Genomic DNA, 23,310 nt, shown 5'->3' with positions numbered 1-23,310 from the left:
CGCATTTATAAAAATCACATATTGTGTTTGTAATACACACACAAATAAAGTGCCAGATAGCTTTGCACACACGTTTCCCCCTTGGTGCGGTGCACGTTGGTGCCGCTGATGCCACACAATCGCCTTCCCACCCCGCTTTCAAACCACGGGCACTCACTTTCCTCAGTTTTAAATTTCCCGCGGCACATTCAAATTGTGCCGCAAACCCATATGTTGCAGGAGCGAAAGAACCGGGGGGGGTTGGTGGTGAGACGGCGAGTGGTGGTGGGTGGGTGAGGAGGAGGGGGTGGGGGGGGGGGGGCGCGGTGGAAGAAGCAGCGATCTCCAGGGCAACCTCCCGTTTGCCCTTCGGAAGCGCGGCGCGTTGGCAGAGCCGGCCTGACCCGGCCCGGCCCGGCCCGCGGAGTGGGCGCGCTGGCGAGCGAGGAGGGCCGGCGGAAAGGTAGGTGTGTCGCAAAAAAAAAATTTATAAAAGTGTCGCAAAGAAGGCTGGGGGTGGTTGCACGCGTCCTGGAATTTGACAGCGCTTATCAATGAAACGAGAGAGCGAGCGGATCATGGCGGATGGCCCCAGGTGTAAGCGCAGAAAGCAGGCAAACCCGAGGAGGAAAAACGGTGAGCTTTGGCGGCCGGCGGGAAGGGAAGGGAGGGGGGGCGACGGCGAGCGGCTTCAGGCGAACCCCCCAGAGCCGGCCGGCCGTCTCCCGGACCAGCAGCGGACGGGGAAGGGGGCAGGAGAACAGAGGAGAAACAAAAGAAAAAAACTTAAACTCGGGAGAAACTCGCCTGTGCAGGGGAAAGGAGGGGGAGGAGAGTAACCGATTTAATCGGGAACTCGTGTGAGAGAGAGAGGAGGGAATCAGTTGCCCGCGTCGGGCTTTTATTATTATTTGCGGAGTGGGGGGGGGGGGGGGAGAGGAAAGTGCCGTTAAAGTTGTGAGGGCGAGAGATTGGTGTCGGAGTGCGTTGGTTACCTGCTAGGGCTCGGCCCCGGCCCGGCGCCTAGCGGTTCACTGGCCCTGGACCGTTATACGGCGCTGCAGCCGCTCTCTCTCCCTCCCTCTCTCTCTGCTCTTTATCTGCTCAGACAGCCTCCTCCCTCCACCGAGCCCGGGGCGATCAATGCAATGCAAGGCAAGGCAGCACAGATATATATATATATATATATATATATATATATATATATATATATATATATATATATATATATATATATATATAAACTCCAGCACTTTCGCTGCCTCTTCACCCGTAAAGTGTTTCTGGCCAGCACAGTAAAACGCATTATTATATACGTTTTTCCCAATTTCCCCTCTCTTCTAAACTATATAAGGGGAGGAAAAAGAAACTTATTACCTGACGCAGTCGGAGTTAAAATTGTTTAAAGAGGAAGCAAGACTTTTGTTTGCTCAAGGCATTTCTTTTTCTCTCGCCGTAGGTCCGGTGTAAACATAAACAGTTTTACGAAGTTTTTTTTAATAGCCTACCTCCCTGCATTTTGTAAGGGAAAGATTTAGTTTAAATACGTGCCTTTTCGTCGTGATACCTGTTTGGTGCCTAAATGGGTGGTAACGGTTTTGAGCGAATTACGGGGCCTCTGGGCCGCTTCACTGACTCGGGGATCCTCGGCTAAACAGCTATATAAGGAATACATTTACATTACAGTCTGGAAGGAGTTGCATTTTTTCTTCTTCATTTGTTTATTTAAAGTTTATTGTGAGTATAGGTGGGGTAGTTTCTTAATGGTGACCGTATGGAATAGTGCCTTCTTCAGGGTGTCGGTTATATTTCAGTTCGAGAGTTGCAATGATTTTTATGTATTTTTATTTAGAAAGGTAGAGGATTCTTTTCCATCAGGAAATACAAGTCAACGGTGTGCTAAGCATCACCCCTCCCGCATTTTAATGGCTATTGTATATTTTCGCTGTGTAATTATTAATTTTAAAACCCTAAGTTTCAGAACAAATTTTGTCTTTTATAATATATACGTTTGTTAGAACAATTTAATCTATTTTAAATTTTAAAATATTTTCCCATAATGGTTGATGCTAAGTTGATGGGCTTTTCCTGCTGACGAAATTGTGACATGTGCGCTTGCCGCTGCGAGCGAGCGAGAGAAGGGAGGGAGACCGATGTAAACATGTTTACCTGAAAAATGGGACTGCGACGGTGTTTAAAAATGGCAAGAAAACCTGGAACCTGCAGATTTATTTATTGTGTTCATCGCTAAACGAAATAGCAATGTGATAGTGAAGCGGGATTTAAAAAAAATAGAAAAAAGTATTTCCGTTCAGCAGGAGAAACCGATTCCTGATTGTCGTGTCGAGCCGAGCTGACAGGCTGCAGCAAATGGCAACTTGTGCAGGTAGAAATGGTGTTAGTTTCAGCCCCCTCTGTCTGCTTCAATCTCCAGGGAGAGATTTATTTACCATGGTTGCAGTAAGGTTATTTTCCTTTGTGTTTTGCACGGGCATAATCTGTTAAAGGCACTTTACATTTTTTTTCAGTCCCAGCTTTTTTGGATTTAATTTTGGAACTGCACATAGGATCTTGGAAATAGGAATCTATTGAGGTAGTTCGTATTTATTTTTTGTTTTTTTTAAATTCACGACATGCACGCCCTCGTATGCATTTTGTCTCGGTGTGTCGTTCCCTCTCTATATATGTGTTCCGGGGAGGGGTGTAGTGGTCGTTAATATCTGATTAGATTGACGCCTGGAAGCTCCTGCAGAGGAGCTAGTGGAGGAGGGGGAAGAATTAGCATGTTTGTGTTGGGTGGTGGTTATTGTGCAGGACGTGTGCACAGGTAACAAATGCGATGGGAAGATTGAAGATTTTGTTGTTTTTTAAAATATATTAAGTGTTACTGCATCCTTGCCGTCCATGGAAAAATAAACAAATTTTGTTAGCAGATTGCACATAGTGTTAAACGAGAGCTCTGTATCTCTAATCCTATTGGAGCAGTAATAAATCTTTAATTTTTTTCCAAGTCTGTGCGTATGCTCTGTCTGCCCACTAGGGTAGCTTTTTAATTTAAAAATGTCCAGGTTAAAGTGATTTAAAATTTCTATTTTTTTTGCAAATTGGAGACTTTCAAATTTTGTTAATTATTCATTTTATATCTGTTGTTTTGATTTCTTGATATTCTGTTTAACTTTTAATGGAGGATTTATCCAAATATCAGTTTATACTCCACTGCTTCACATCATTCAGTTTCATCCAGTGATGTGGTCGCTGCATCTCTCTTTTCTCATGAATAGCTTTCTTTCTTTTGAAATGGAAATTGTGGGAGTTTGGGCATGGATTTATCCATGTTATCTTCTAATTTTGAAATGTATATTGACTTATTTGTAAAAGTAAACCTCTGTATGCTTCACAACAGGTGCTGAGAAAATTAGCAAAATAAAGTTCTTATTTCTAAACCTAGTGGGGAAAGAAAGTTATGGGTTCAGGCTGCAGTGAAGAAATGTGGCAATGATATAGGCACTTAACATTTGGGAACCAAAGAACTGAAGTAAGCCATGTCGTCACAGATTGATGATTTAAAAGTGAATGCAAGGCAGATGATTCCTGAATCGTGAAGCTTTTGTGTTTTTGAAAGCCTTGTTTTGCTCTGCCCAAGTTGACTTCAGTTTAAATGTTTTGAGCAGAAATAAACTTCAGCAATTAATGTTGTTTGGATCTTTGGGCTTCTCGCGCTGAAGATTGGAATGCAGCATTTGCTTTTCAAAGCTTCGTGTCAGCATCATGTATAGTTAGATGCAAATTGGAAATCACCATAGCATATAAATGTGAATTGTTCTCTGTAGTTTAAGTATCCCTCAATATTTCCCATATTCATCTCTCCTTAATGATCTTGTTTGAGTTGTGGCCTATGGTCATGTACTTATGGTGTCTGATAGTGTGGGAAACATATTATTTTCATTAATGGCTCAATGTGTTAGCATTAGTTTTTGGTTTACCATTTTCATGTTAATAATCAAAATGGACGGATTTGACTGCTGAAGTGCAAAGGAGTTATCTTGCCATGGCAAGAGTTTTGTATGCACATTTATAACTCTGATACTTTTCCAAAGTAAGCTATTCAGGTTTTTTTGCCCAAACTCAGCAGGAAGCAAGCATCCAAAGTACTGTTAGTTGACCTTTGACCCAGAGATTCCGAATGTCTTGGTATGATTTCACTTTCACTGTATCCTTTGTCGACCTGAATGCTTGTCAGATCAGATGTGTGTTTAGACCTTTTTCAGTAAATGTGCCTGGAGGAAGGAACAAAGCACTAGGTCATCCTGAGCATTATCCTTGTGTTTGTTTTCTGTTGTGCAGGGTGGGGGAGGGGTCCTTATTATTTCTTAGGACTACTGAGTATCCACTGTGTAGGTTGGTGTTTGGCCGCCTTGTTCTCGCACCCTACACATGTTCGGATAACTGACCAACTGATCCAAATATTATGTTCACAGCTGCTTTGTGTATAAAGAAGGTAGGGAGAAGAAAATGTAATGTGGAAAATACAGTATATTTTGAAGATCAGATAAATAAGTCTGAGTGTCTTTACACATTTTGTTTGTACTGTGTAATCAGCGCTTGAGTGACAAACATTGACGATGTTTCTCACCTTAACCATTTCATACATTTCGCTGTATGCTGTACATTAAAATTGTTGACTGTCATCCAAATTAAACATCATTTCACTGATTCTTTTGTAATTGTTTTGAGAACCATGAAGATTTAGCTCCTGAATTTAAAATTGGCAGTTGTTCTTGTTATAATAGCCAGAGTCATTTCTTTTGGCTAAACCTTAAATTGTCTCTGGCATGGTTTAAAAATTGGTCAGTGTGAACTTGCTGAGTTTCTTTCCAGTCATTGTGTGTTACGTGTAGAAAAGCACAAGGAGGAAGGCATAGTTACCTTTAGAGATTGTTTGCTGTACCTCGTACAGTTTCTGCATTAAAAGAAAGGGCCCATTCACTGATTTCTGTGTGGGGAGGTACTAGTCTTTTCATAAGCTTGTGGGAAAATTTTCCAAATTTATGCACAATGTTTGTTTGAAAATCAAAGATTAATGTTGCAGTCATAGCTGCTCCGAGGAAAATATTTGCAATTTAAGTATTTTATATCTTCAAAATGTCATATATTGTAGTTGATTTTTAATTCTCTATATGGAACAATATTGAATTTGGATAGAATGGCAACATTATGCCTATTTAGAATATCTTGAATTTGATGGCACTTCAAGTGACTTGTAATAATGTCCTTGTTTCTGAGGTCATCCATGCAACCTCTTCAAACTTTCAAATCAGTACTCACTGTTCAGCCATTGCCTAAGCCATGTAGTAATTTAAATTTGAGTCGTGAAATAATTGAGCACGAAGTATAATACGATGGGGAAAACATTTTTCGTGTATGAAGTGAGAACTGTGACAAAGTGACTTTAAGTTGGGATTTTGGGATGGAAAGTTTACTTAAAACTAGTATTTTTAGGATGTGTGGCAATTCTAATCGGGGTCTTTTCTTTTTATATAGTTGCTAAGTTCTTTATCCAGAATTGTTTGCATGCCCATATTGTCTTCCATGTTAATGCAAATTGAGTGGAACGAAATTGAGCGAGTTGAACTGTAATCTAGATCAGTAAAGATGTAGATGTGTATCTCTTTCTGTTTTGTTAGCATGTCAAGTTGTTTCCAGTGTGTATCAGAATCTGGCCAACAGATTCAGGCCTGGTCTGTTTTAAAGTTAGCACCCACGTAACATCATTAGGTAGTCAATAATAGAGTTACTGATTCTTTTGGTTCTCTGTCTGTTTTGCTCTGGCTGATGGGACTTGTGCTTCTATGGAGTACGAGGTCATGGACTGTTTATTTCCGTTTTGGTGAGATGAACAACTTTATAGCAGGGGATTCCACTTTGGGTCCCTGGGTTTGCCAACAAAAATAACTTGAGTTCTAAATGATTAAAAATACAATTTGAAGTATTTTGGATTCAAATTCAGTAGGTTCATTGGTCTGAGAAATGGTAATGTATAAAAATAGTGTTCTACCCTTGGATCACTTGTCAGCAGGAGGCTTCTCTGCAGAAGAAAAGGGACAGCAGCGTTAAGGAAGAATTTTATGGAATGGCACAGGAGAGCTAATAAAACTGAAATGTTAGAATTAGGAAGAAACCACTCCAGTGCTTGGAGTCATGCAAAAGGATAGAGATTATGTTGCGAGCCGATCAACTTGACCCTGCAGCATCATTCAGAACTTCCTCAGGGCAGTGTCCTAGGTCTATCCACCTTCAGCTGCTTTCTCAGTGACCTTCCCATCACTATAAGGTCAAAGTTAGTTACCGCGAAGAATACAACTGAGGAAATTGGACTGGCATCTAGACCAGTAGAGTGCTATTTTCTGTTTGCATAGTCTGTAGCTCCATTTTAAAATTCCTGAGACAGTGAGGCAGTCTGCATGCACATAACTGGATCTGAACAATGTGCTGGTCTTATCAAATAAGTAAATTATAATATTGACCCTGCATGAGTGCTGACATTTAAGAATCTAACTACTTTCCTAACTAAGTTCAATGGTATTATCATAAACTTTGCGCCCCCCCCCCCCCCCAATAAAAGAGATGTAGTGGGTTACCATTGATCAGATCTTTTTAAAAAAAAAATTAGGGGAGCTATGTAAATACAATCACAACCAGAGAAAGTCAGAAGCTAACTATTTTGTGGTGAGTGACTTGTGTCCTGACTCTCTAAAGCATATCAACACCATAAGACTCAAATCATGATTTTGATGGAATATTTTCCACTTGCTGGGAAGGGTGCATTTGCAAAAGCTTTCTTTCAAGCACTGCACTTGGTTGGGACCTAATTTGTCCACCAAAAGTCAACACAGAAATAGGCCATTTGGCCCACTGGGTGTACTTTATCTACAAGCATATGGCAAATCAACAGGGTGTTTGTGTAGCACCTTCCAAACCCACAACTTCCATCATGTGGAAGGAAACAGTAGTTGGATGAAAACACATTAACCTCCCGATGACATGGCACTCTGACTTTGATGCATATTGCATATCCTTTCATGGTTGTTTGGTGAAAATCCTGGAATTCGTTGCCTTAAGCTGCAGATGGCAATATGTTATAAAGACAGCCACCTTGAAGGCATGTAGAGTTGGGTAGCCAATGAGGCATCCTGAGTGAAATTTCCTTCAAGAAAAATGATCTTAAAAGTAAAATGAGAGCAATAATGAATATTACAAACAAATGAATTTGAAGCAAGATACTCTGCCCTTAAAGCTTGCTTTGCCATTTAATAATATCTTAGCCAATCTGATTGTAACTAACTATGCACCTCTGGTAACCTATTACCCCCTTGCTTATAAAATAATCATTCACCTCTGATTATTAAAAAAAAATGATCAGTGACTCTGCTTCCATTACCCTTTGAGGAAGAGGGTTTCAAAGGCTCATAGTTTCAGAAGATATTTTGCTTCATCTTTGTTGCAGCTTCTTTCTGTCAAGACCCCTCATGGTGGTCCTTCAATCACTCTTTCAAACTTAAGCAGATGAATGCCTAGCCTGTTCAACTTTTCCAAATAAGGTGACCCGCGCATCACAAGTATTAGTCTAGTAAACCTCCTGTGAGCTGCTTCCAACACATTTGCATCCATCATTAATGTTGCACATAGTACTCAAGATGAGATCTTATAGAAGTCTGTATAACTGAACTATGATAGATCTTTGACTTTAACTGTAGACAGAAACCATGGAACAGTACAACACTACCCTCTGACAATAAAGGTACACAAAAAATATGGACAACTTCCCATATCTCAGGAGCCACCTCATGGTACAGGCCAATATCAGTGGTGAAATTCACCATCACCTTAAATGCATCAGTATGACCTCTAGTTGAGTGAAGAAAAGGGTCTTTGAAGGACAAGGCTTTTTGGACAAAACATATGGTCTACTGGGTAGCATTGATCTCTATCCTCCTGTATACTTCTGAGACCTATCTAAAGGCACTGGAAAAATATCATCAGCGCTGTCTCAGCAAGATCTTCCACATTGATTGGAAGCAACAGTGAACGTATGTCAGTTCCTCTCCCAGGCCAACACCTCCAGTAGTGAGGGTCCAATTACACCCGGTCAGCTGGATTGGGCAGGCTGCATAGTTCACATGCCCAATGCTACACAACTGAAACAGACACTCTTGCTAACTCTGTTTTGGAAAGAGATTACCAGGTGGACAGAGGAAAAGACTAATGGATGTGCCCAAAGCCTCCTTGGGGAAAAATGCAGCATCCTCACTGGGTCTTGAGAATTCCTGGTCCTTGACCACTCAAAGTTGAGAAGGAGTATACAAGTCTGCGCTTTCTACATTGGTCTTGTTAGTTATCTCAAAACCCTGGCAAGCAGAATGGAAGTAAGTTATCCTCAATTTTAAATTTTTAAAATTTTATTTACAGCGTGGTAACAGGCCCTTCTGGCCCAACGAGTTCACGCTGCCCATGGTAAACCCTAAATTAACTTACCCGTATGTCTTTAGAATGTGGGAGGAAACCGGAGCACCCGGCGGAAACCCACGCAGACACGAGAGAACGTACAAATCCAAGATAGTCTCTACATGAGTATTCGGTTTCCCTAGCATTAAACAAAATGTTGTTAGCTTTTCCAATTACTTGATGTACATGCACATTCATCTTTTTTGAATCGTGCAATATGGCATCCAAATTCATGTACAACTCCCTGCACAACCCTAAACTCAGCCGTCCCTCAATATTTACATAAAGTAGTTTTTCTATCTTTTCTGTGAAAATGGACAATTTCACATTTTCCTACTTTATACTCTTTGCCAGACTTTTAGCCATCTACTAAACCTATCTGTATTCCTTTGTTTGAATGAGTTTTTATTTGATCTGAAATGTTAACTCTGTACCTCTTTCCACTGATGCTACTTCACTTGCTGAGTGTTTCCAGCATTTTCTGTGTTTATTTCAGATTTCTAACATCTGCAGTTTTTCATTTTGATTTCGTATCCCTTTGTTTCCTCCTTATGTCATTGCCACAACTTTCCTCCCTGTCTTTCTGTCATTTTTCTGTTTTTAAGTTCCTTTGTTTTTGTAATGCAGTTTGATGACCAACATATTTGTGAATGTTGTCTCTTTATTTTATAAGGGAGACATTGCACCTGAGCTTATGCACATCAAGCTTTTCCATTTGTAGTTATCTGGCTCAGGAATGTCCTGTGTAGTCTTAGTAACTTGGAATATGCAGGACAAAATGATTCAAATAAAAGCTTGGTCACTTCAATTCGTTTTGATTATTTTTGAAGTTATTAATTAAAACTTAAAATCAAATTATCACCCTAAATACAGTGTAACTGCTTTTAGCCAGATAAAACCTAGGTACAATAGTTTTGAATTTTTTTTCTCTCTTCTTTCTTTGGTCTTGGCATCCTGTTCTTGTTTGCTTATTTTAGATTTATTTCCATATTGACCAGTTATATGAAAAATCAGTTGTGAGAATTTCAAATGTTAATTAATTGGATGAAAGATCATCCTTCCTCCTTTCATCCTCCTCTGCTTCCCCTTCCTTTCATTATCATTCTTTGTTCCCCGAACTTCCTTCCAGTTCAAGTCTTTATGCACTTTGTTTTCCTCTTATTGAAATAAATGGTAGTTTCTCTTGATCTTATGGCTTCCCAGTATCTGAAACGTTCTAGTCTGTCCTTTCTCCCATAGAGCTTGGTATTACCCAACTGTTGACTTATTTTGCTAATTTCTCATATGCCCATCAACTCTACTCTGATTCTCCTCCCATCTACCAACACCAGGAAATGTCAAACATTATAAGCCATTCAACGCTTAATATTGAAATAGGAATTCAAAAGACTTTCAGTGATTTCATAAGTGGCAGCACAGTAGCATAGTGGTTAGCGCGACGCTATTACAGCACCAGCGATCGGGGTTCGATTCCCGTCGCTGTCTGTAAGGAGTTTGTACGTTTTCCTGTGTCTGCGTGGGTTTCCTCCAGGTGCTCCGGTTTCCTCCCACATTGCAAAGACATACGGGTAGGTTAACTTGGGTTTAAAATGCGCGGCGTGGACTCGTTGGGCTGGAAGGGCCTGTTACCACACTGTAAATAAAATTTAAAAAAAATTATATTTGAAGTGCTAATTGGCCAAAGTCCTTGAATGCATTCATTTCTGGTCTTGTACAGTGGTTATTTTTGACCAGCTGGCAGGAAACTGACAGAAGTGGATCCATTGGAAAGTTAAAATTAAACTGGATGTAAAACTGTAGGTGATCAACTCCTGTCAGATTTTTTTTTTGCCATGCTGTTTAGGCTATCGATTAAAATCAATTCGCTAGTCCACAACCCAGCAAGCTCCTTTTCTGTTACATCTTTCCCCTCACCACCTCCCTCACTGCCATTCAGGGACCTAAACAGCTCTTCCAGGAGAGTTAAAGATTCACATGCACCCCCTCCAACTTTGTCTATTACATTTGGTGCTCTGGCTGTGGCCTCCTCTACGTCGGTGAGACCAAGTGCAGACTAGGTGACTGCTTTGCCGAGCACCTGCACTCTGTCTGCAGTGGTCGTCTTGAGCATGCAGTTGCATGCCATTTCAACCTGCCTTCCCATTCTCACAGCAACCTGTCTGTCCCTTGTCTTCTCCACTGCCAGAGTGAGACCAAGTACAAATTAGAAGAATAGTACCTCGTATTCTGCTAGGTAGTCTGCAACCCAATGGTATGGATGTTGAATTTTCTGATTTCATGTAACCCACACCATCTGTGTTCATTTGTCTCTTCTCATCCACTCAGTTTCACTCAACTCCACCCCCCCCCCCCCCAAACAACCGCAATTCACCCCGTTACCCAGTTTCTGTCCCCTCCCCCACCCGATTCCATCTGCTTATCACCCACACACTTAACCCACTGGGCCTCCTATCCCTTTCCCCACTGGTTCCATCTGCCTATCATGCCTTCCTTATCTGGTTCCACTTATCAGATTCCAGACTCTGCAGCACTTTGTCTCCATTTATCACCTTCCAACTCTGACTCTTATTTGCCTCTCCCCATACTTGGCTCCATCTGCCCATTATCTTTTGCCTCACCTGATTCCACCTTTCGCCTGCTAGCTTCTGCTTTACCCCTTTACACTGACCATCTGCTGCACACCCTTCCCCCTCCCTGCCCCCAACCTACACTCAGTCCTGATACAAGGTCTTGTCCCAAAATGTCGAATCTTCCTTGGTCTCCGCAGATGCTGCCTGACCCACTGAATTCTTCTTGCATTTTTTCTTGCTCCAGATTCCAGTATCTGCAGTCTCTTGAGTCTCCTATTTAAAAATGTGCTGCTTTATTATTTAGCGAGAAGCTGTGTAATTGTATTTATAAACTTGGAAGCATGCATCAAAAAGATTTGATTTAGACCATGCTGCTTAAACTTGGGGTTAATTTTAGACCATGCCTGCAGTGAGGAAGGAGTTGTGTCAACAAACAATCTGCTGGAGGAACTCAGTGGGTCGAACAGCATCTGTTGGAGGAAGGAAGGAATTGTCAACATTTCATTTTGAAACCCTGCATCAAGATTTAACTAAATTGTCTTTTATCTAAAGGAATGGATGTATTAAAAACTTTTCAGGGTTTAGAGTAGCAAGAATTTGTTCCACAAAGAGTGGCGACACTTGTGGGCTGCCCCCCCAGCACATTCTCAGTAACACAAAAAGATGCATTTCACTGTGTGTTTCAATGTACATGTGACTAATAAATATCTATCTTATCTAATAATAGTGTCTAAGCTGGTTAACTGAAACTATTTGTATTATTATCAGTAAATATTTTGATAACATGGGCAGAAATAATGCTTTGAGAGAATTTTCTAGCAACGTTTTCTTGATGTCAGGCTTTTTAAGTATTGTTTAATATTTTGATTTTGGAAGAAATGTATGAGGTTTTAAATATTTCTGTAGACTAATTTTTTATAGTGCAGAATTTAAGTATCATTTGTCAAGTTAATTTAATAATACCTTATTACATGAAAATGGTGCCAGAGACAAGTAAAGGTTGGTGTTACTTCAATATCATAGTTATATTTCTACTTGTGTGACTTCAGTGGTGTAAAAGTGCCTTTATATGCTAATATTTTGTAGGATAGCTTGCTTGTAACACTGGCCCAAGAAAATTTGATGTTCACATCTGAAGTTTACATTTTTTTCCTTCATGGAAAAGTGTACTCTTAAATTTTTGTGTAATTCAACACTTTTGCTCATGTGACAATTACCTTTGTTTTATTAAATGTTCATATTGGTAGCAATTTAAATAACTAGTCCAGTTGAGCACTGTCACATTGCAGACACAATGTTCATGAAAGCACTTTCAAATATTAGGATGTTAATGCATTGGCACCGGTTCAGAGGAGGTTTGCTAGCCTGATAGCTGGAATGGGCAATAGTCTAGTGAGGACAAAAGTTGGGTAGGGCTTGAACTCGAGATGATATAACAAAAGTTATATCATCTCGAGTTCAGAAGAGTGAGAGGGTGCTTGTTTGAAACATAAAATCTGATGGGTCTAGACAGGGTAGGTGAGGAAACGTTTTCTCCTGTGGGAGACTTTAGAACAAGGGGTCATTATTTAAAAGTAAAGGATCATCCCTTTTAAGACAGATGAGGCAAACTGTTTTCTTTCAGTTGAGAGTCTTTGGAACTTTCTTCCTTAAAGAGTGGTAGAAGTAGAGTCTTTGTATATTTTTAAGGCAAAGATAGTTGATATGCAAAGGAATAAGAAGTTGACATAGGTAGGTAGACAGAAAGCCAGGTTATGCTGGATGCAGAAGCAAACTTCAAGGGTTGAGTGGCCGACAACTCTTGAATGTATGTTGCGTGTATCCAGTATAAACGTTCCCTACTTTGATCCAGGAATCTGATAATGTAAGTAAGAATTGCATTTTCCATGCAGAAAGAATTTGGTTACTGCATTATAACACTTATGTCAATCTGGAAAGTTTGAGTAAGCCAAATAAAAGTAATGAATACTATTTTCAGCAATGACCTCTTAAATACAGATCTTCCTGTCATTTTAAAAATTGTGTTTTGGAAGGTGTGGGTAAGTTTCACAATTGTACTTGTAACTTTTGAATTAAGCACGGTAAACTCGTATAGATAAGTGTGATTGTATGCTGTGACCAACTAAATACAGCGTTTCCCAACAGATTTTTTTTTACTTTTTTTCTCTGGATGATGTCATGGCATAATTAGACAATTGTAATGATCACTTTAGTCATTGAAGCATAGAAGACTTGGATTTTTTCCAGTGCACTGAAAATATGTTCACTGTTTCATCAACAACGTATCTGAACTTCAGCCTTGGAGCACCCCCTACTGAACAATGTGACATTGTTACCATTTCCCACCTGAAATGTTCTTGTGACTTCTGAGGTGAGCAATGCATGTGCTAGTCTTAAATCCACCCAGTAGAGATGGCCTAAATTCATTTTAACTAGGACCTTTTGCAACAAAGGGGAAGATGAAGGGTCATTCATCTAGAAGTATTTAATCACAAATTATCAGTAGGTTTAGTTATTGGGCCTCCAGTGTGCTTGAGGATGAAAAATTAGCCAAGAAATATGGTTGAATTTCATTTAAATTCTAAATGATCCTCTTGTGTTCTTGGTTTATCAAATGACTTTGTAATCTTCAACAGAACTTGTTAGTAATTTTAAATTTCCATATAACATTAGGAGAGAGAATCTTGCTGTAAGGGATGTGGTAAGTTTCACCACGTGGGTTCTTTGCCAAGACTTTTGATACATTTCATTTTGACAGAATCATCATCTGTCCCTGAATTAAAATAAGGGTCTGATTCAATCTTGATTAATTTGTGTAGTCCATACATGATCATTGTAGACATAGTCAATTAAACAGCTGTAACTTCAAGAGGATTTTGGGAGATGCAAAAATGTTGCCATCAAGTGGGTCCCCTTAATATTTTGTAGGTCTGCATGGCTTGGAGCTGTGATAGACATTGGAGGAGTCTACCCTGCATTTATTGTGAAATCATTAACCATTCACCAGATTATTAATGCAAAAATGTTAATGCCTTGCTTCACTGCCTCCCACCCTTAACTTTTCAAAAAGATCAGGTGACTTTCCTCTTGAAAAATATGTTGAGTTAGTATGGTTTTCTTTATGCTAAACATGATTACATAAATGTATTAATCGTGTGAATCTTTCAGGCTAGCCTCCTTATAGCAGCTTATCAAAATTATTCATTCAATTTAGTGGAGTTCATGTGTTGTACAATTTGCTTTTGGAATAATGTGATTTATAAATGTTTAGAGGTTAAATTCAGCCTGATACAAAGTTCCACCTGTTGTGTAAATGAGGGGAGATTTAGTGAGGGGAGGAGGAAGTTACTTTGTACATGGATATCTTGTTTATACAAGCAAGAGGGCACAGTGGACTTATGAAATGAAAATAATGGGTTTATTTACTCGGCATGTTTACATAAGACACATCAAACCAAGCCACTTTCATTCCGTCCAGCAGTTAGAATTGAGTCTGTTTGAATTGATGATGTTAATCCAGAAGCAATAATTTCCCAATGTACTGATTGGTGTTATGATTTAAGTATCAGTTAACTTGTTCTGCTGTATGTTATTCCAAGTTGATATATTTTTTTGTAAGCTCTCTAATACCCCATGGTGTTTCTTGTAAGAATGTTAGTGAAGTAACAATATTTTATCAATGATCTTTATTAGTCCTGATTTCCTTTCACCACAACCAGGATCGACAGAACTGGCACAGGCAACTAACGGCAGCAACTTGTCTCTCACAAGGGTGCCTGCTGTAAATGTTATGCTGGATTATATGCTGAAACTGTCAACCTTCTGACCCAGAGGAACAACTGCTGTCAGCTGGGCTAAGGTCACCCTGGTTAACATAATAGTCTATTGCTTTTTTGGATCTGAATTTGAATTTAACCTAGTCTTGTGGAAGGAAATCCTCCATCTGATTATAAGAGCTTAATTTAGGTAACACTCTCTTGCTGAGAATAATAGATTTATACAGCATGAAGACAGGCCCTTTGGTCCAACTTGTCCATGCCAACTAAGATGCCCACTAGTGGCATTTGACTCCCATTTTGCCCATATCCCTCTAATCCTTTACTATCCATGTATCTGTCCAAATGTCTTTTAAACATTGTAATTGGACCCACATCTACTACTTCCTCTGGCAGCTTGTTCCACATACCCACTGCCCTCAGTGGGGAGAAAAACCTACCCCTCAGGTTCCCTTTAAATCTTTCCCTGCTCACCTTAAACCTATGACCTCTACTTTGAAACTCTCTTACTCTGTGTGGGTGGTGGTGTTGGGGGGAATAGGCTGTGACCATCCACTTTATTTAAGTCCTTCATGACTTTATAAGTCTCTATTATCACCCTGCAGCCTCCTACTCTCCAAGGAAAACAGTCCCAACCTATCCAGTCTCTAATTTTAAGTCAAGTCCTCCAATATCCTTATGAATCTTTTCTGCACCCTCTCTAACTTAATCACACATTTCCTATAGTATAGTGACCAGAACTGCGCACACTATTTCAGGTGTGGTCTCACCAATGTCTTATATAGTTGTAACATAACTTCCAAACTTCTTGTACTCTACCTCAACTGATGAAGGCAAGTGCGCCATAAGCCACCGTGGCTACCTGTGTCGTGTCTTTAGGGGAACTATGTACTTGTACCCCTAGGTCTCTCTGGTCTACAACACTCTCCAGGGCCCTGCCATTCATAAACAAGTCCTGCCCTAGTTTAACTTCCCATAATGCATAATTTCACACTTATGTGAGTTAATTTCCATGTGCCATTTCTTTGCTCACTTTTCCATACTCTAGATCTAGTTGTGATAAGGAATAGGGATTCACAGTGAAATGTTGACATAATCATCAAAATGAAATTTTTCTTGGAAGAATAAAGTATACTGGTACACTTGTAATATTCTTGGATTAAGGTGCACGGTTGAAGCAGCGCATTAAACTCTATACTTCATGTTATTGTAATATTAGACCAAAATGCAAGGAATACTCAGCTGGTCAGACTGCATCTTTCAAGTAAGAGCAAATTGCTAGAACAATTGCCTTCTCAGAAAGGCTTGTAGAGAATGGGGAAGAAAAGAAATTGGAGAGTTAAGGTGGGGAGAGTGAAAGGCAAAAGAGAAGTGTCAGAGCAGATAGTGCCGAGCAAAAGAGCACATAAAGAACACAGCACAGGAACAAGTCCGTCAGGCCACTGTGTCTGTGCTGGCCATGATGTCAATCTAAACTAACCCCATCTGCCTGCACAAGGTCAGTATCCCCCTATTCCCTGCCTGTCCATGTGTCTGTCTAAATGCCTCTTAAACATTACGATCGTATCTGCTTTTATCACCTCCCCTGTCAGCACGTTTCACGCACCTACCAGCCTCTGTGTAAAAATAAAATTTGCCTCGCAAATCTTTCTTAAACTTTCCCCTCTCATCTTAAAGCTATGGCCTCTAATATCTGACATTTCCACCCTGGGGTGGTGGGGGGAGAAAAAGATTCTATCTACCTATACATCTCATCATTTTGTATACTTCTATCAGGTTGCCCCTCAGCCTCCAGTGCTCCAGAAAAACATTTTGAGCTTGTCCAACCTCTCCTTATAGTAAATTCACTCCAATCCAGAGAATATAAGCTATAAGAGAGGTTGGACAACCTTTTTCTTGTTAGGATGAAAAGCCATAGACCTGACTTCTTAGTGCTGTTACTCTTCTGAATTTATTTGGGAAGATATAATGGGTAGAGGAGTGTGTGTAAGTAGGGATGTTATGGGATATTGTGAATGGAATGGTCCTTTTAGAATGCTGAAAGCAGAGGGGTAACATGTTTGGGGTGAGATGGTGGATGATGATTTGATGGATGGAGGTGATACTACCCCCTACCCTTGATCTTTTCCTTTCCCACAGTTCAAGACCAAAAACATTCCTTCCAAGTGAAACAGCAGTTTTAAATTTCATATCGTGAGCAGCAAATACAGGATATGGTCTGATTTGGGAACAAAACCTGGAATAGATCTACATTTGGGAACGAAACCTGGAGTAGAATGACACTTTGGTATTCAGTAACCTTTCGTTGACTTGTATGTTGATTTTTGTTAGTGAGCTTGAAGCACAATAGTTAACGAATGTCATGTGAAGAATGACATCTACCCAGTGGCTCCACCAAACCCCTAGTTGTAATTACACACCAAATGCTAGGAAGTTGCCTAATATTAGAATTTACCGTTCAATGTATTTTCTATAAATAATTAACAAACTGAAAGGTTTCCTCTCGGCCTTAGTTGGGGTAATCATCTCTGGCTTTACCAAAGAAATCAGCTTCAGACCTGGCTGCAACTGCTATGATTTGGCTTTGCACTTGGATATTAATGAAAGCAGAAAATTGGAGCTGTATAAGATGACACATTGAGCACATGATATGACCTAGAGTGAGTGTCTGCTCACAAAGGCCTTGCATGTATTTAGAACTGTCAGACCATCAATGGTTTAAGACCTCGGACTCTAAACGATGGCCAAACACAATAGTCTTTGCATCACCATTTACATTAGCAAATTCATCTAGACAGACAAAATGTTAATAATAGCACAAGGAGTAAAATTCGGTAATGTTACCATCTTGCTCTCAACAGACATTTTTATTTTAAAAAAAGCAGATAACCCCTTTAAAAAAAACAATAGTCCTGGATTCTACCCTAATGATGTGTAATGCAAAATGTGAACTATGGGCCATCTTCTCCAGATTAAAAATAGAGCATAATTTCTGTAAGAGAGACTCAAATTAGACCTGATGTTGAAAATCATTGTTAGTCTTGAATTCAACAGTTTCCCCCTAAACCAGTCTAAATTTATGCCCCTCTGTCTGGCAATAGCGTACTAAACATTGCCAGGAAACAATAGAGAGCTGCCTTGGGCCAATGTCACCTGCCGCAAAAACATGCCACTTTAATTTTCCATTCTATTTTCAGTCTGACAATTCTCTCCTCTGCCAATGGTACTGTCCCAGGGAAGCTTAAATTCAGGGGACTCTTCATTCAACAAGGCGTATCATGGACTCTGGATTCAGCATTTGAGTTCAACAATTTTAGAATCTGTTGTTCACTCTAATCCCTTTTTTCATCTTTTGTTTCTTGTTCCAAACCAGCCTCTTTTGACTTGCACCATTTTTTTTCTATCGTTTAGTCTTCTGCCCCTCACCCTGTCACAGGGTCTATCACCCTTTTCTTTCCTCGCAATTTGTTTCTTTGAACAGATGCTGCCTGTCCTGCTGAATATTTCCTGTTTGATTTTTGTTTTAATGATTTCAGCATCTGCATTTTGTCACTTCATATTAATCCTTTGGTCAAGAAATACAGTGCTGACAATTTGTTTTTTGCTTTTTGCATTAAGTACGAATTCAACGAAAACATAGAACTTTCTTTTGGTTCAGAGATCAAACACTAATTCCAAGATATTTTTATTAGGAAGTTCTGGTTTTAAAGTTAGCTAAAAATTTACATAACCCTGCATATGTTGTAGTAATAGTACTAATCCTGTTCGTGTGAATTAATCGGTGTGTAATGTTCTGCAATTTCTACCAATGTGCAGCATCAAATGTGATAGTTTGGAAGAAAACTTTGGTCTTTGTTTAATCCCACAGCAATGCAGAAACAAAGCTGAAGGACAACCAATAAAAACAGAAAATGCTGGATCAGGCAACATCTGTGGAGAGAGAAACAGGTTTAATGTTTTGGGTTGATTATCTTTGTTCAGGGCCAGGAAAAGTTAGATAAAATGTGTTAAGTTTCTTCCAGGTGAAGCAGTGATTTGGTTCGTTGTCCAATTTGATGTTCGTAGTGTGGTCTCTTCTACATTGAACAAACAGAACTTGAATTTGATGCCTGCTTTTCTGAACACTTCCATTCAGTGTGCAAGAATGATCCTGAGCTTGTTGCCTGTCACTTCAATTGTTTAACCCACATCCACTCTGATCTTTTTTTGACTCTTAAACTTCTCCAGTGAAGTCCAACTTAAATGAGATGCTGCTCTTTGAATTTTCCAGCTAGGCTCTTTACAGTTCTTTGTACTCAACATTGAATTCAACAGTGTCACACAAGCTTGTATCAGAATTGGCCACTCCTGATTAAAGGTCAGCACCCTGTAACATCATTTTTGTTTTTCTCTCTCCACAAATGCTCCCTGACTTCCTGGGTATTTTGAGAGTTCTCTTGTATTTCTGATTTACAGCAAATTCAGTGGTTTGTATCTTTGTTCTAGCAACTTTTTTTGGATACTGTTTCCTCTGTTCTTATTCATCTCCTTTATTAAGCATCTCCAGACCTGTTAACAATAATGAGCCACACTGCCTTCTATCAGTGGGCACCATCACCTCTTTAGTTATTCAATCTCCATTGGGCTTTACTCCCTTTGTTACAGACATTCCCTTTGTTATCCACACCCACTCCCCTTTCTCTGTAACTTAAACATGTTTGATTTCTAACTTTTTTGTATTCTGATGAAAGGTTATCAACTTGAAACATTTGTCTGTTTCTCCCTCTACAGATACTGCCTGACCTGCTGAGAATCTGCAGTGTTTCCTTCTTTTGTCCCTCAGAATTCCATTTTTTTTTGCTTTTTAATTACTAGAGGACAAATCTGAGTTGAATTACTCCGAGCAAATTAAATTTCCAATTTGGTTTGAAAAATCAAAAGTCTTTGCAATGAGCTACCCACTTTCAGTTTGGCTAGAAATTTTGTCCTTGAGTCGGAAGCACCAGAACAGTGGCTGCATGAACTCTGCCTCAAATTCTTTTCTGAGGCTTTTTGTGTATGTGTACCTGGTGGTGTTATAGTTTTAAATCTGTAGTTATAGATTTAAATAGATTCAAACTTTTGGTTTCCTTGGCAAAAATGCCTTTATAAATGCTTTGGTGGTCACAACTGTGTACTGTGTGCCTTCATTATAAAAATTTTGCATGACTTTAAAATGCAGGTCAAGATCCCCTTAACAACTCTTTGAAACTTTGAGTATACATGGTAGTTTCTGTGAGGAAGGGTGGGGAGGAAATGTGGCAGTGCTTGACAAGCAGTCATGCTCAGGATGCATAAGTAAGGGTGTGTGGATTCCTGATCAAGGCTACGTATGTTTTAAAACTTTCCCACATCCCTTCCCAAAAATTAGAACATTGATTGGTGAGGCAGTCTTACACCAGATGCAGTCCAGGGTGGTCACTTCGGCAATGTGCTCTCTCTCCAGTGTGTGGCAATTTCAGTGATTAGAGGCAAAATGGAGCAGAATTGTTATTGGAGTATTTAAATTTTCCTCAAATTGTTAACACTTAAATGCAATTAATTATTTTTTAATGTTAATCACAAAGTTACTACGGTAGCTTGCAATCATGCGGAACAACACAAGGGACTTTTACAATGGAAACAGGTGCTTGCTCATAGCTAAGTATAGTGATCTGGGGAGGAAGTCTGAAGGTTTGATTTGAGTACTGAGTTGTACAGTTTTGATTTTAAAAAAAAAAGCAAATGAATTTGGTTTTCTAAAATAACAATTAAAATTTTACTCTCATTTACTTGTTTTAGTCTTTGACAATTACACATTTGAAGAATGAGCATACTGATCTTTGTTAGAACTTGGGTTCCATTTAATCCCACTTGGGCTTCATATTTCTAAAGTGAGAATAGAGTGTTAATGTGTAAGTATTAGTTATTTAGCTAAAATTGACTTGTTTAAATTCATGTGAATAGTTTTAAAACTGGTGGAAAAAAGTATCTGCATAATACTGATACTCCACTATTCAACTGTCAGAGAATTGAATGAACCAGAACAGCCATTCAAAGCAACAAACACAAAATGCTGGAGGAACTCAGCAGGTCAGGCAACATCTATGGAGGGAAATGAACTGTTGACGTTTCAGGCCGAGGTGCTTCATCAGCACTGTAAAGGAAGAGAGCAGAAGCAGGATTAAATGGGGAGGGGGAGGAGCATGAACAGGCGGGTGATAGGTGAAAGGGGGAGGGAGGGTGAAAGGGAATGACGTGAGAAGCTGGGAGGTGATAGGTGGAAAAGGCAAAGGACTGTAAAAGAAGGAATCTGATAGGAGAGGGCAATAGGCCATGGAATAAAGAGAGGGAGGTGGACAGGGGAGCAGAAAGAGGAGGGATGAAGGAGCCACAGGAATGAGGGAAAACAAAAGGGGTGGAGGAGGGGGAGGAAAACAGAGGGGAGTGGTTACTAGAAGTTAAAGAAATCAATGTTGATGCTGTCAGGTTGGAGACTGAGGTGTTGCTCCTTCAACCTGCGTCTGGTCTCAATGTGGCAGTAGAGGAGGCCTTGGACAGACATGTAAGTCTGGGAAGGAGAGGTGGAATAAAAATGGCTGATACCAGGAGATCCTGGCTGTTGCGACAGACAGAGTGAAAGTGCTCGATGAAATAGTCCCCCAATCTACGTAGGGTCTCACTGATGTAGAGGAGGCTGCACCCGGATGCAATAAATAACCCCAACGGATTCATACGTGAGGTGCTGTCTCACCTGGAAGGACTGTTTTGGATTTTGAATGGTGGTGAAGGAGGAGGTGTAGGGGCAGGGATAAGTTGGGCATGGGGCAGGGATAAGGGGCATGGTTGCAGGGATAAGTATCTGGACAGGGATCAGTGAGGAGGAACGAGTGGACAAGGGAGTCGCAGACAAGGGAATAGCCATTCAAAGATTTGTTAAACTGAGAACTGATTTGACAAGTATATTTTGTTTTGGATTTTGTGAACAGACTGCTAAAGAAGGAGTAATTGATGTTAAGCATTTATCAAAACTGGAAACATTAGAACCTTCTACAGTTCCAAGCACGAGCTTAACCAAAAAAAGTGATTCAGTTCAATCAGAATTTTAAAAACTCTCGTGGGATAAAATGGAGAGACAATACTCTGCAGTTGCTGGAATCTGGAGCAAAAACTACTGCTGGAGGAACTCAACAGATTAAACAGCATTTGGTTTTTGGGGGTGTGGGGGGACGGAAGGAATTGTCGATGTTTCAGGTAAAGACCTTGCATCAACCCAAAACATCGGCAATTAATTAACCCCCCCCCCCCCACAGATGCTGCTTGACCTGCTGAGTTGCTCCAGCTGTTTGTTTTTTGCACCATGCGGACAAGTTGGATAGTCCAATTTTCCTTCCTACAGTGTGTTGCACTATTAAATACAATAGCAGTTGTAGCTTGGGAAATGTCATGACTGGAAAAACAGTAGATGCTTAAAAAATGCAATAATTGTGTGTTCATTTGGAATTGCTATCCATATCTGCACTTGACTGGGATGGATGTTGAAGAACCATCATGGGTGGCCCTCCATACCCCAGAATCCAGTGATGTGCTCTCAGGTGCTGAAATGCAGGGGCCCTGCCTTGAAACACATTTGGATTTTGATCAGCAAGGTCCAATGAAGCACAATGCCTTCACAGTTGGTTGCCATGATATAGAAAATATGTGATTGTGCTGCAGAGTGTGCAGAGGAGGTTCACCACGATGTTGCCTGGATTTAGGATTTTAGTTGTGGGAGAAATTGGAGAGGCTGGGATTGTTTTTCCTGGAGTGAAGGAGGCTGAGGGATGACCTCAGAGGTGTATAAGATAATGAGAGGCATAGGTGGTCAAAATCTTTTTCCCACGGTAGGAGCATCCAGACATGAGGGCCTAATTTTAAGATGAAAGGTGGGAAATATAAAGTAGGATATCTGGTTGATATCTGGAATGCCACAGAGATGGTGGTGGTATTGGGTATAAGTACTGTGTTTAAAAGGCATTTAGGCAGATATTTAAATAGGCAAGGCATAGGAGGATACAGTCCTTTCTTTTTCAATATTTTTATTAATTCCAAATAAAAAAAATACAAAGTACATGAAACAAAGGAAAACCGAAATGTTACAAAATAGATTTATTGAATCACACTTGAAATTACAATACTTCATATTAATAAAAATGATAACTAATATTAATAAATTGGAATAATTTTATTATAAAAAGAACCTAACCCCACTACCAAAACCAAAGCTGTTTGTTTTTTAAAAAAAAAGACAAAAAAACCCTAAAGACATAATAGTATTGGCCAGTATCTGTACTTTAAGCACCAAATCAGTGGTTTTGAAAGTAGTTCAAAAAAGGTCCCCATAATATTTGAAATTTCAGAATAGATCCAGAAATAGAGCAATGGATCTTCTCTAAATTTAGATATGACATAACATCCCATAACCATTGAGCATGAGTGAGGGGAGT

At 39.8% G+C, this 23,310-nt stretch overlaps 1 protein-coding gene across 6 annotated transcripts in view; it reads left to right on the top strand.

Moving 5' to 3' along the window:
• Positions 1–313: 313 nt before the first annotated feature.
• Positions 314–23,310, top strand: part of zeb1b (zinc finger E-box binding homeobox 1b) — a 126,445-nt gene continuing 103,448 nt past the window's right edge. For 3 of the 6 annotated variants that reach the window (XM_052016550.1, XM_052016552.1, XM_052016548.1), the window contains exon 1: positions 482–615. In XM_052016550.1, the coding sequence (XP_051872510.1) occupies positions 534–615 (82 nt within the window). In that variant the 5' untranslated portion in view covers positions 482–533. Of the gene's footprint in view, positions 443–481; positions 616–2,180; positions 2,366–18,695; positions 18,776–23,310 lie in introns of those variants that run through there. The other 3 variants (XM_052016549.1, XM_052016554.1, XM_052016551.1) reach the window with 3 other exon arrangements.

The sequence above is a fragment of the Pristis pectinata genome, chromosome 5, assembly GCF_009764475.1.
Source record: "Pristis pectinata isolate sPriPec2 chromosome 5, sPriPec2.1.pri, whole genome shotgun sequence".
NCBI classification, from domain to species: Eukaryota; Metazoa; Chordata; class Chondrichthyes; order Rhinopristiformes; family Pristidae; genus Pristis; species Pristis pectinata.
This window is presented reverse-complemented; position numbering and strand designations above follow the sequence as displayed.